This window comes from Diabrotica undecimpunctata, chromosome 7 (assembly GCF_040954645.1).
Source record: "Diabrotica undecimpunctata isolate CICGRU chromosome 7, icDiaUnde3, whole genome shotgun sequence".
Classification (NCBI taxonomy): domain Eukaryota; kingdom Metazoa; phylum Arthropoda; class Insecta; order Coleoptera; family Chrysomelidae; genus Diabrotica; species Diabrotica undecimpunctata.
In genome coordinates, this window is record NC_092809.1 from 9,160,621 (window position 1) to 9,175,676 (window position 15,056).

The window sequence follows — 15,056 nt, forward strand, 5'->3', positions numbered from 1 at the left end:
ACGTTCAAATTAAACGAAGTTAAGGAACTTTTGATTCAAGCAATCCTCCATGTAACTCCAGAGAAATGGGCTAAATGTATAGGCCACATAATTAAAGAAGAATATCGTATGTGGGAACTTGACACTCATGTCAAAGTTTTACTAGAGCCAATTATAATTACACCAGGTGAAGATAATGACAGCGATAGCAACACTGCATCTTCAGATTTAGACAGCGAATAATATTTTCTAATAGTTTAGTAGGCATCAGCATAAAAAAACCAAAAACAAAAAAAAACGAGAAGAACATAGTATGTGTGTATAGTGTTTGTGTTTAAATAGAATAGTACAATGTTTTGTTACATCCAAAATATTTTTATTTTGTTTTTATAGAATTTTATTTTATTTTATAGGATTTTATTTTGTTTTGTTTTATACTGTTTAAGTGTTTTGTTTATTTTATATAATGGGACAATATGGCTCTTGGCGAACACAAATTTAAAAAAAATGACGCGCCACAAGACATACCTCTTGGGTGGTGTGGAAACTGTCTTAAAATTTGTTTTAAAAAAATTTCATTGTGTAACTCTTTAAGGACGGGTCACGTCAAAAGACGTTTTAGCTTAACTTCCGCGACAGCTTGGTGGCATCAGTAAGCTTTCTGCAAAATTACTTGTTTTTTATAGCTTTTTGTTTGTGGCATTCTGTATTTTAGGAGACTGTATGGAATAAGCCACAAAATATTTATTTATAGGTTTAATTTACTGATTTTTCGATCTCTATATAAAGACATCGTTTTCAAATATACAAGTGATAGTAATATTTATTTTTCTATGGCTTTTTGCTTGCCGTTCTGTATATTTAGAAATAATGTTGGGAATAAGTAACAATATATTTAATTGAAATGTTTAATTTACTGACGTTTCGATCTCTATATAAAGAGATCGTTTTCAAATATACAAATGATAGCAATATTTATTTTTCTGTGGCTTTTTACTTGTGGCATTCCGTATTTTTAGGGAGAATGTTGGAAATAAGCCACAATACATCTACATACATGTTTATTTTACTGACGTTTCGATCTCTAGCACAGAGACTGTTTTTAAAGTTAAGAAAAAAAAAGAAAATAATATAAGAATATATAAATATATAATAATAAACAAATAAAATAAATATAACTATAATTTATATCTTTGAAAACGGTCTTTTGGATATAGAGATGGAAACGTCAGTAAAAACCTGCAGATAAATATATTATTGTATATATAATTAAATATTATTTTGAACAATAATATTTAAACAATATAATATAATTAACGTTGAAATAAAAGTGAGTGTACGCCACTGGATTTTCATACGTCTTTCCCCACTTCTACGCCTTCAAACGATGACTCACTCTCCCAAATAGTGAAATTGGAGTTTAGCTAAAGATGAGTAGTTTCGAAAAACGTGCTTGTGTAATTGAAAAGAATTTAGATTCAGAATGAGTCAGATCGGTTGAAATGCGAAAGTTTAAATTTAGCCTTTTTAGGCATATTTTAAATGCCTTACATTTGTTGCCAAAACTCAAAACCTAAATTTGATTCTGATCATTGAAATTTTCAGTAAAATTCAGCTTGTTCGTATGATTTTTAGAGGTTCAGCCTCTATGACGACTGGAATATAAAAAATTGTTTGCCATTTTAAATTGGAATTTTGTTTAAACAGTTTCTAACAATCTCTTTCTAATTTTTGACGAGCAATTATTGGTATTATTCTATTAAGTTGTGTATCATCATGGCCAATTTGCAAAAACCTTTCTTCAGAGAAAAATCGTGAAATGAAAATTAATCAACTTGGCAACATGTACTCATAATGTTGCGCGGCCCACATTTTCTCGTTTTCTTTCTCTTCTCCTAAAGTCATTGGCGAACAAATGAAACGACCTACGTAAAAATACGACAAACAATGAAAATTGAAAATCGAATGATTTGCCCTTTTTCCGCAAATAAAAATCTTGATTTTATGTCACCGCTTCAAATTCAATTTGCTCCTCGACAGTTTATTGGGAGTATGAGGATTTAATAAATGATCATCGAGAAAAATTTGTTGACGATGACGAACGATGTGGTTAGAGATATTTATGTGAATATTTTCAAAGAAACTCAAGTTGAATAATTTTTTTTAAACATCGAGGAATTGTCTCTAGTGCAAATGTTTTTTTATTATATTAGAATATTAGTATGGTTTTTTGGTATATACAGTTTTTTTATTTATGCACATTAACAATCAAAATATATTACAATATAATATTTATTATACAATACAGGATGGATTATGAAATTGACCGGGTGTGTATCAAGAGTTTTTCCTAGTTTTCCTCATGATTTGTATTAGAGACGTTTGTGTAATTCGTGGATTGTAGCATTTGAAATTTATTGGAATCCTCTCGTATATGTGTTAATTGAAATCCCCTTATATATGCATTATAATAACGAAGAATTTTTTCAATGTTTCTTAGTTCATATCCTTCAATTTAAAACCATTATAATCTTTGGTTCTTTTTAGGTCGCCGCCGTCGACAATAAATCTTTTTATTGTTTATTTATATCACAGGCGCAAATTCTGGATATTCCTTTGTTCAAACCGCCCGATATTGCGTTTTCAAATTACTTTACGTCTTAATTTCCGTTGTGTTTAGTTTATACCCTAAGTGCTTTGTTTGTTCTAACTTATCCGAGCAATTTTTAAAGATAATTTCGTCACTTTCGTTGGAGCCGCAGCGGGTGATCTTCAGTGGTCCAGCGTCATGTCCAAATTCACGTTGAATTTGTAGTTTTCTGTTTTTGTCCCTGTTCAGGGAAATCTTCGTCTTACGTTATGGAAATCAATTTTAGTAGCAGTTAATCGTCTAATTCTACCTGTTCCGGTTGTTTAAGAGGCAGTTCATAAGTTTTGTGCTCAGTGCCGGCTTCGGCCTCAAATGGTCGATCCAATTTGCAGTGTGAGATCCAGTGCCTTTTGTTCGTGTGTTCGTGTCCAGGATTCAACTCCATCCACGTCAGATTTTCGTTCCAGATTATGGAAATGGTTTCCCTTTGTTCCAGAGTTTCGTTCTTGCAGTTTCAGTCCAGAGATGTAACAAGTTCAGAGTTATGTGCGAAATAGTGAAATCCAGGTAACATTTTTTTTGTGTAAATTTAAAGTAAAGCAGACATTTTTAAAAAAGGTAATAATTGCTTTCATACAAAAAAGAATTTGTAATATTTAAAGTAGTAAATTTTATGGTTTGACTTTAGCTGTCAATTTATTTATTCAGTTTTGTTTTAAATTTAATGTTAATTTATGACAGCCCGTTTTAGCATTTTTGATTTGTTTTGTTTTCTTTAAAAGAAAGGTTAACTTACATGTAAATTTTGTAAGTTTTTGTTGTATCTCCAACTCCTGGAAATTGTAAACAGATGACACATGTAAGTTTTTTTTTGTATTTTTGTATTTTGTATCCCTTTATTTCATTTTTCTGGTAGTTACCCCAATCCGACACCCTGTCTTTTACTTATCCACGACCCCAGCTCTCCAACTAACCCCTGAGTGCCCGTTCGCACAAGTAGCGTTTATTTTGCTTACCCTATCTTCGCCCCAAGAATTTCTATTCCCAATCTTCTACCCCAAAATCTTACCCTATGGTAGGCAAAATATTTTCGTTACAGGATGGGTGTTTTTTTTAAAGACCAATCATATACACAAAAGCTGATTTCACGTAGGAAGATAAAATTAAACATAACTTCATAATCATAGGTTTAAAAGATTCACCAGGGTTTAATTTCCATTTTAAGTTGTCTTTAAGCTCAGAAACTTCCATCTATGATCAGTCCTATTCCGTAGAGAAGAAGTTAAGTTTACAGGTATCGTGCAACATCTTCTATATTTTACGCATTATCGTGCAACGTCTATGTTGTTGTCACAAAAAAGTAGGTCACATAAAAATACCCATCGCATGATCGATTTATAGTGTCTTCAGCACCCGTTTTAAAATCCTGTTTCCTTTAAGAACAAATTAACGTTTTAAAAATTTTTAGAAGCTACAAAAGCTTTGTATAAAGAAAATAAAGTGTCCTTTAAAACGGGAACAAGAATCATAGGAGACTTCACCACAACAAAAGGGCTCCTGCAGGGTTGTTTCACATCTCCAACCCTATTCAAAATATACTTAGAGAAAGCCTTGACTACATGGAAAAGAAAATGCGAAGGCAAGGAAGTACCGATACGGAACGAATACCTATATACATTAAGCTTTGCAGACGATCAAGTAGTGATTGCACAAGACCAAGACGACCTCAGGTACATGATAAAGAAACTACAAGAAGAATATACCAAGGCTGGCCTAGATATTAACCTCGCGAAAACAAATTACCTATCTAAAAGTGAAGAAGACATAGAAGATCTACAGATTAATGACAACGTAACAATCAAAGGAAAAGGATAAATTCAAATACTTGGGGTTTATAATCACGAAAAAGGCAACAACAAAGGAAGAAATTACACAAAGGTAATGGTGGGATAGACACCTAAATATGAAGACACAAACACAGATTTATAAACATTAGTGCGAAGTATTATGACATATGGGGCTGAAAATTGGATCATAAACAGAAAAACAGCAGTAAGATAGTAGCAACAAAGATGGAATGCTTGCGAAGAAGCTGCAGAGTAACAAGAGTGGATAGGAGAAGTAATGACGAAATAAAGCAAAGAACATCAATAGAAACAGACATACTAACATATATAGAACAAAAAAGACTAAAGTGGTATGGACATGTAAGAAGAACTAGCGACAGCAGATGGATAAAGAGAATAACCGAATGGAGCCCTATAGGAATGAGGAAAAGAGGACGACCCCGAAAATCCTGGAGGAACGAAGTAGACGACGCATGAGTAAGACAGGCCTAAACGATGGAGAATGGGGACAACAGAGAGAGATGGAAACGGTTGAGCGAGGGAAGGCAGTGAATACTGTAGAATCCCTGAATATATATATATATATATATATATATATATATATATATATATATATAAATTTTTAACAATTTTTTAACAAAACAAAATTCTTTTATTTTGTTAGTGTTCTCGTGGCGTTCTGGCAATATGACGAAATCCAGAACGCGTTTTGGTCTACGTTCGACTGCCGTTAAGCAATATGTCGGACATTGGCAATAAGGCTGTTGGCCGAAATCGTTAAAACTTTACAGCAAAAACCCAATTGTTTACTGTACAATTTAATATAGATAGTTTACATTGCGTTTGGTGATTAGTGATTCGAAGAAAAAAAATGTTGTAGGGCGCAGGCTAGTAAAACTTTCTTTGTGTGGTTTAAACATGTTTTTAGAAAAGTATAAGATTTAATAATCGTATTTTTTTTTTACGACTCAATAGATAGATAAGACAATACATGTTTGCGAACAGATTAGTAATTTGAATCCGTTTTGATACTCATCTATGATCCCGATAGGTGACAGATCTACTTCAGGGATGCGCCCTTGACTACGCGAGCCTTGGTTTATCTTCCAACACCATACAGGGGAAACCATTGTCCTACACTCAGTCCATATCTAAACTATCATTTACCCCCAGTATGGATCTCTAGTTCCTGGATGGATTTACCGATAACGACCCTAGATTGAATATGGAAATGATTTTGATCAACGAGCAGGTACAATGGTCCTTCTAAAAAGAGGGGGTTGAGGCGCCGGGACTGCTACCAGACACTCGGAAAAATCATTATGCAAACAACAATCTAACACAACCTCGGGATTTGGACGGAAACAAGGATATAAGACTTAGGCGAACAAAAAGGACAATGAGAATAGGTACGTGGAATATACAAGGAATCGCAACGAAAACAAAATGAAATAGTCCCAGAAATCAGAAGACTAGACAACGATATAATAATCTTAAATGGAAAAAAATAAAGGGCCAAGGAGAGGAAATTATAGGGAAATATACAAATATGGAGTCGAATTTGCAAACATGTAAGAGCAGCAAAAAGAGTAACAATATTAGTAAAAAATAAATGGAGATGCAAGATTACTAGCAAATAAATGAATGAATAATAGAAATTAGGGTGAACATATTTGGACTACCAACAATAATTCTTGGAGTATATGCAATGAACGCACTTAAATTTTTATACATCCTAATCATCCGAAACATCCTACAACATTTAAACATCCTAATATATAAGACTAAATAATGTAAACCAAATTGTAACATATAACTTTTAACGGGTTTTTACCCAGATATTTAGTGGCTCAAAACATGTACACTTAGACACTGATGATGGAATATGGATTCCGAAAACGTTTTGTCTTCATGACATAGCCCGTTTGGGTTTTGTAATTTTATATACTTTTGTAAGGATTTTAACAAAAATTTTTTGTGATAAATGGTATACATCCAGCTACAGGAACTTAGTTTCCTTGTGAACGAGAAGAATACGTTACTCTTAGACAAAAAGTGTCGCAAAGAATAAGGCTCGAGAAGAACGACTACTGGGAGAGAATGTGCAGAGATGTAGACAACACGATATTGTATAACAGATCAATGAAAGCGTGGAAAAAAATAAAAAACATCAGAAGTAATGATAATTACATCAAAGAAGTGGACAAAACATTGCACAAAATTGCACGAGAATAGACCGGAGTATATCTCTAAGACCCTGTGGCCACAATAACAGAGGAAGTCGAAATCGCAGAGGATAATATAACTAAAGCACTAAAGATAACCAAAAACAGCAAAGCACCAGGACCAGGGAACATAAAAATGGAACTACTGGAATATGGAATCGCAAAGATCATATCATTTATAAGAGAGTTATTCAATAAAATCGAAGAAGGAGAGGAGATTCCAGATGAGTGTTCCAGAATATAACATACATGTCCTTTATTTTCAAGAAAGGTGACAAAAGGTCACCAAATAACTATTGAGGGATCAGTGTAATGCCTTCAATAGCAAGAATCGTTTCCACAGTAATAAAAGAAAAAATAGAACAACACTTGGACCATTATGGCAAAGAACAAGCTGGATTTCGAAAAGACAGGTGATAGAAAATAGACATCATGAGACAGGTGATAGAAAAGAACAAAAGAAAACTATTGGAACACATAATATATCGTTTATCGACTTGGATAAAATAAATATTAATTAGATGTTTCGACAGATACAGACTAAAATTGGCGTTACCGTTTATTTTGTATCAAAAAATACTTGAGATTGTTACCTGTTGTTCTTGGAGTTTTTGGAATGTTTTAATTAATATTCTGTAATGACCTACTAAAGATGCATTAAAGCAAAACTGTATACAGAGCTTACTGAACACACACTTCTTTCTAAATTCTTCATTTATATTAAGAAAAAATCATTTCATTGGTAAAGATCTGGCGTCAAACCTGTCTTCCATCTACGACCTACATATTATCCATTTCTACCTTCTACCTATAGATTATGCGTATTGTTATTGTTTGAGAAAGGGGTTCTCCATAGTTTTGGCAACGCCGATCTCGCAGATGAAATCGGCACACACTCTCTCCCGTAGCAGAGTGCGTCCCAGCTTCGTCGTCGCGACGGTGGCTGGCTGCTGGACGTTCGGCGTCGGGCGCGCTCTTTTGTTCTCGAAAAAGGGGTTTGCCCCCGATCGCTCGATTTCGATATTTCCAAACGGTATGACGTAAATCGGGGGACAGTTTTCAGAAATCATTTGTTTCGGATCATTTCGATTTGTCCCTGGTATTGTTGGTATCTTTTTCGAGTTGATATTTAATTAAATGCTCTTTTATGGATAGGAATAGATGTAGGGTAAGCTGAGGTTCAATAATTATAAATTGTACATGAAAAGTAGAAACTTATTGAATAGTATCAACGACTAAAATTAATTTTGTGCATAACAGAGATACGGAACATTCATCCCACTTACATTTTTATACTATCATGTGGCTTTTTCCATTTGATGCTAAAATTCTATCTTTGTTAGCTTATCCAATACATTTTATTCTGAAGCTATTTTGGCATCTTGTGGCATGTTATTTCAATTACTATTTGTATTGGGAATAAGCCACAATTTAAATTTATTTTTCTCGTTTCAATTTCCACCTTCGGAAATCGTTCCCAAAATATAAAACAATCAATTAAATACATTTTGTTTTTTTGTTACTTGATGAAAAATTCTTCTAATAACGACTTTATTATGACATAATTCATTCGATTACATAAAATCAACTTTAACTTGAGAATATCCGTCAGAAAAATCATAGTTGTCTTTTAAAGACGAATCAAATGCAAGATTCTGAAAAAAGTATTTGGTCTTACATTTACTTTACTCTTAATAAACACCAAATTCTGATTTTATATGTTTGTTTTTTAAAAACATAAATGATGTATCCTCGATATGTTATTGACTTCTAGTGGTATGTTCTTTTTATTGGTTTTCTCTTTTAAATATGGGTAACCTGATTCTATTGCATTCTGCTTAGGAATTTGTGACGCAGTTGGTCTCATTTAGCATAATTAGAGCCGCTTCTTTGATTTTTCTCTTTTTAACATCTATTTACATATTTTAGGACTATACTTAAATCGTTCCATTAAACCTTTTGTTCATGTTCATAAAATTGATGTTCACTTATTCAACATTTAATGGCCTTGATGTTTGACCTAAATAAAAATGATCGCATTCACAAGGTATTTTATAAATACAGTTATTTGTTCTTTCTTGTTCATTGTTAGTTTTAGTTTTAGATAAAATAGACCTCAATGTAGAATTTTGTTGAAATGTTGAATTTATTTCCTATCGTTTTAAGTTTTTCTGATAATCCTTATATGCATGGTATTATTTTCCTCGTGTTAATCCTTGTGGATGGTGTAGGATCTCGTTCTAGGTTGTTCTGTCCCATTCAGTCGATTCTTGAAAATTCCTTATTTATAAACGATAAAGGATATTCATTTTTTAATAAAACAGATGTTTACAAAGGTTTCTCCTCTAATTTTTAGAACAAGTAATTTTAGCCTGATCGTATAAGTATTTAATAATTGTATTTCCAAGATCAAGTAACTGAATATATTTAGAACCACCATCTTGCAAGCGAAAACTAACAGATCCCAGCTTTTCTCCTATGAGAGATTTCTGCTGATCATTAAACTCATCACTGTTAACAAGTTTTTCATTAAGTTAGTCCAAAATTTGTGATGCTGCATAAGCTTCCAACATCAATTTTTGTATACAATTTTCTACATTATTATAGTCTACCAAATTCTTGCAAACAGATAAAAATTCATCAAGCCATTTAGTGGGTACAACTCTTGTAACTTCAAGTACGCTGTCAACATATATTTTTTCTTGTGTACCCTTCAGTTTAGCACAACTCTGCAGGCATGTAATAGCTCTTCTCATATCTCCCCCACTAGCTTCTACAAGAACATTTAAAGCCTCGTCATCACATGGAACTTCCTCTTCTTTACAAATAAAAGATAATCTTTCAAATATCATGCTTTCGTTAAGTGGTTTAAACCTAAATTTTGTACATCTAGATGTTAACTTAATGAAAAACTTGTTAACAGTGATGAGTTTAATGATCAGCAGAAAGCTCTCGTAGGAGAAAAGCTGGAATTTGTTAGTTTTCGCTTGCAATGATTTAATATTGATGTTGTGATTTGATTTGTAATTTAGATATATGTTGGTGTCTGTTAGTTTTCTATACACCTCATATCCAATATTCAGGGATAGTATTATGAGGTTTTTCCTGGTTTTTTTCTTATAATTTGCTATGGAATCACTAACAGGAAAATTTTATTGTCATCATTGCATGCGGTTGTCTGTTTAAAGACGAATTACATGCAATGATTTTATTACAATAAAGTTAGGAATATATTACAATAAAGTCCCAGGAACGCAACTCAGTCATATTGGCAATATTATTTTAAAGTTGTCTACTTTAAAATATATAATATATGTCTGAATTGTCAATGGGCTTTAGTATATCACAAGAAAAATCTTCGACTGTATGTTTCACTAGACGTAGACAAAGAGTCACAGGCAAATGCCAGATAGGTGAATATAATTTTCGCTTAGCAGAAGTATCTAGGGCATGATTCTTGATAAAAAACTCTTTTGGTCCAGCCATATAAAGTATGTACAACAAAGTGCGAGCGTGGAATTAACCTTCTGCGTTTCTTTTTCAAAAAAAGATGAGGTGCAGATAAACATATCTCTTTAATGTTTTATAGATCCTACATACGATCCATTCTGATTATGGTTGTATTCTTCACGGTTCAACATACAAAACAAATCTATTAACTCTTGACAGAATACAACTGCGAAAACTGTGTTGCTTTTTCTTGAAGCATTGGTCCACTTATTGGAACATTCGCAGCCCTGTTTACGGTAAACCATTTGACCATTGCAGTATCGAGTTCTTTATTAGTTGCGGCACCTAGTTTTTCCTGCTTCGAAAATCGTGTTTATTTTTGAGCATGGTACATAGAGTGGAACTTGAAATTCCTCTTTTACAACAAACTTCTGCTTTATTCTTACCGTTCTCAACATCTTTAAGGATGTTAATTTTTTCTTCTAAAGTAAATCCTTTCTTTTGGGAATCATAGTGTGTAATCTCTGTGATTATGTACTCTACAACACAACTTTTAAGACGCCAACGCACAATCAGGAAACAAACGATAAACATCTACGACAAAAACAACTTTGAAATGAAATTCTGGTGAGATTTGTTTCATTTGTCATGTGTTTAAGCCTCTTTACGTAGTTATCGGTCAGTAGATTAAACAGAAGAAGTTTACTGAAGAAGACTGCGGGCGGCAGTTAAAAATGGTATTTATTTATAGCCACGTCCGGACCAAAAACGTAAAAAACACGTTTTGCGATCTTATTTTCTCTCGTTATAACCAAATTTGCCTCGCTATAGAGGGTTATAGTTCAATAGAAATTTCACGGGACATCTAATGTACCTCGTTATAAGCGAAACAACATAATAACCGTGTTCGTTATAGAGGGGGTATACTGTATTACGCAAATAATTTGCTTTCTCCATATTTTTTTTGGAAAATATTAAGGAAAAATTTAAAATTTTTAGAGATATCTCATTTAAAATATGAAAACAAAACTATAAACAATATCTGGGACAAATTGTAGATCGATCTTTAATAAATTTATTTAATAATTTAAAAATCTTTTTCGCCAAAAATTTTACAAATTTGTAATAAGATGTGTCTAATATTTCTAACTTAGATTTATGTGCCAGAAGATCTAGGAAAAATTCAAAGAAAATTCCCTACACGTCATCTCATGTTAACCCACAGCCATAGCGATGGAGAATTTCCAGCTTATAGTAAAGGTAATTAATTCTTTAATGTAGTTTATTGTATGTTTGTTGTGAAATGGAACGAAATCAATAATAATGTTGTTTCATTAAACTCTTGCTTAATTGATGTATCAGTGCAAGGAAAATAATTTAACTTTCCACGTCACACTGAGTGGAAATAGAATTTATTCTAGTTAATAGTTTATGACTCATATATTTGATGAAAACACTTTATGAAATATATACTTTGAACAAAATTTCTACTTAAATCACAATACCTCTCTGTTTTTGTCAACTAAATTATTTAAACATGTTTACCACTTTTTATGGATGGGTGGTAAACACATTTAGGAGAGATAAATTTATCTCAAGTTGTGGGTTTTCTTTAATTTATTGATAACTTGCACACTAACATAAATTCAAATTACCTGTATTAAACGTGTAAATTTCTGAATTTTCCGTTTTTTTACTTTCTGTTTTCTTAGTTTTCGTATTATTTCGGAAAAATGTTTGTGATTTTATTAAATTGCAAGCTGACCTGCCAAACTACGAACCGTCTTAAAATTAAATAATGTTTTAAAGTTCAATAAGCTTCTCTTTCGAGTATGTAAAGCAACAGAAATCTCTGGGTAATAAAATGAATCAGGTCGAGTGGTTATAGAATGGGGAACAAATAAATCCAAATATTATGTTATGCAGACGACGCCGCATTAATCGCTGAGACAGAAGACGAGCTCTAAAGATTAACACAATCATCAATACAACAGCCAAGAAACACAACAACACACAACATCTAAATACCCACCACGATGTAAAATCGAAATTGATGGGAAAATAATAAAGCAGGAAGCAAGGTTTAGATATCTGGGAATGGATATAACTAGTTACGGAGATGTTGAAGAAGAAGTACAACAAAGCTTAAAAGCAAGTAAAGCGGCGGGATCTTTTAATGACACAATCTGGAGGAACAAACACCTAAGACAAGACACAAAAACAAGAATCTATAAAGCAGCAATTAGACCTATATTACGGCGGAGACAAGACCTGACACATCTAAACCGAGACGACTACAAGAAACAACAAAGATGAAAATACTTCGACGGATATCAGGGAAAAGTCTGTTGGATAGGGAGATAAGCGAAAACACAAGAAGAGCATGCAATATAGAAGTATGTCTTGGGTGTGGATGGGTGACAAAATGGAAACAGGAGTGGAACGAACACATTAGTAGAGAGGCAGAGGATAGGATAGTACGAATAGCACGAGTTAGTCACCAAATGGACGAGAAAGTATTGGCAGACCAAGAAAAAGATGGTGCGATAATTTAAACAATTTAGAAGGCTAATATTGAAGAAGAACAGGCTTTAAAGCCTACATACAAGAATGAAGAAGAAGAAGGTCTAGGTATCAATAGCGACTTTACCATTTCCAATATCTACCAACTGCTTCGAAAACACAATTGCGCTTTGATCTTGCTACAAAAAAAACTCGCATGTTAGTTGTCAATTGGAGCGTCTTTACATGATGCCACAAATTGGATTATGTTGTATATGAATATGAATAATTATCTAAAACCCTAATTTAGCCTGCTCAAACTTACCCAGAATTAAATGCATGTCTACCATTTTTGAAAACGTGTACACCACTGTAATAGAAAATTTAGTTTTTCTTAATAATCTTAAATGCACAATAATTGATAATATAAAATCTCTAACAGTTTTCGATATATTGGAAAGAATCGCTTTTCATTTTATAACTTCAAAGGGCTGTACGAACTATTTTTGGTCCCAGAATACGTGATTTAATTTATGACCTACCTTTTTGTTACACCCTGTATATTATTTACGCTGATCACACAAGACCGAGTATATGCGTTTTTATAATGCAAGTCCACGTATTTTTATCAATATGTTGTATTGATGAATATCTTGAAGTTATTTTGTAGCGTTTTAAATTTGGTGGAATATTTTCGTTTTTCTGTTTGCAAATGAATTTTAAAACGATCAATATATTATGGCATTTTAAGTTGAGATTCTAAATATCAAGTTTTGGTATTCAGCTGTTTTTGTCTTTTGTCGTTAAAACGCAATTAACTGGAATATTTAAAAGTAGTTGAGTCCCCTAATATAATATTGCAAGTCAGGTATACGTTTTTTCTAAGACGTATTAACTGAGAATATTTTTTTGTCTTTATTTACATTAATATTCCCCTATTCTCTGTATGTATTGTGAGGTAAAAAATTTCCAGTTAACCAATTTAAAAGTAAATACTCAAGAAGTTTTTTGTCGGTTCGTTGCTAAGAACGAGGTCAAAAAAGGGTAGATTGTTTGTTTTAAGTTTGTAGGCAAAAACTAGCTGTGAGACGTAAAGGGAAATTTATTTTGCGTTGAAATTTGTAAAATGTAAGGCATCAAGGGTCGACATTTAAGCCCCAAGCAGAGCAGACAGAAGAGATTTTGAATCGCGAGTCGATTCAATTTTTTTTGTGTAATATCTTAAGACCGGTTAAGGTGATGATACTCTGTGCAATGTGGCAGTTTAGATCAGAGTAATCACCCATAAGATTTGTGCAGTACACCGGCACTGATGAAATTTGGAAAATGTTTATATAAAATGTCCCCGTCGACAGCTTGATTTCCTCCATCAAGTTTCTGTTCCAATCGTTCCTGCCTACGTATGGAAATGGTTTATTTTTATTCAAGTTGAGAGTTATGTCCTTTGCAGCTCCAGTCCCATAGATGTTAACAAGTTTTTTTTTGAACGTTAAGTGCTAAACAGTGAAATCAGGTAACAATTAACATTTTAATTTTAAAGTAAAGACAGACATTTTTTTGCTAAAACAATAATTGCTTTCATTAAAATTTAAAGGATTTGTAATAAATAATAAATTGTAAATTTTATGGTTTAACAGCTGTCATTTTAATTGTTTTTTTATGTAATGTTAACATATGACAGCTAGCTTTGTTCTTTTCGATATTCATTTGTTTTGTTTGTTTAAAAAAAGGTTAATCTCTGTGAGATAACATTTGTAAGTTTTGTAGTATCTCCAACCCCTTTGTAAACGAAGTTTGTAAACGGACACATGTAAGTTTTTTATTCTGTATTTGGCAACTATTTATATAGTATATTTTTTATGCCATTTATGTGTTGATAACTGTTTGTATGAGACAAAAATAAACGTTTTGATTTGTTTCTCTGATCCATTTTTGTTTTTATTTTAGAAAATCTCCTAACCTTTTTTGTGTGTTTATTTTTTAGGAAAGTAGAACCCTTCTTTCCTCCAGCAGGAAGTATTCTCGAAGCGGCGTCCTTTTGAAATAGCTAGAGGTATTTCTTGTCTGTCAATTTTATTCATTTTGTCCAGGAGATTTATGTAAGTATCCCTTTATTTCATATTTTTGTAGTTGCCCCAATCTCAATCCCCTTGCCATTTATTTCAACTTATCCACGACCCCAGCTCTCCAACAACCCCCTGAGTACCGTTCGCATAGTAGCGTTTATTTTGCTTGTCCTATCTTCGCCCCCATAGTTTCAGTCCCCAATTTTCTACCCCATATTCTTACCCTGAGGTAGGCAAAATATTTTCGTTACAATTTCTAAGATTCTGTGTTAATAATTAAATGTAACATCTGTGGATTATCTACATTTTATTATACTATTAAAAGCATTAAAAATATATTTATATTTTCTATTTTTATCTAACTTAATCGACCTTCTGTATTGAGAACTTAATAATT

General features: G+C 32.6%; 1 protein-coding gene and 1 pseudogene across 8 annotated transcripts in view; one reads left to right on the forward strand and one right to left on the reverse strand.

Annotated features, from left to right (window-relative positions):
* The window catches only part of LOC140444955 (uncharacterized), a 607,786-nt gene that overhangs the window by 44,570 nt on the left and 548,160 nt on the right, over positions 1-15,056 (forward strand). For 5 of the 8 annotated variants that reach the window (XM_072536671.1, XM_072536672.1, XM_072536675.1 and 2 more), the window contains exon 3: positions 11,259-11,351. The exons of 1 other annotated variant lie outside the window; for it this stretch is intronic. In XM_072536671.1, the coding sequence (XP_072392772.1) occupies positions 11,259-11,351 (93 nt within the window). Of the gene's footprint in view, positions 1-7,589; positions 7,810-11,245; positions 11,352-15,056 lie in introns of those variants that run through there. 2 more of the 8 variants (XM_072536680.1, XM_072536681.1) reach the window with 2 other exon arrangements.
* On the reverse strand, positions 8,987-10,549 carry LOC140446106 (uncharacterized; annotated as a pseudogene).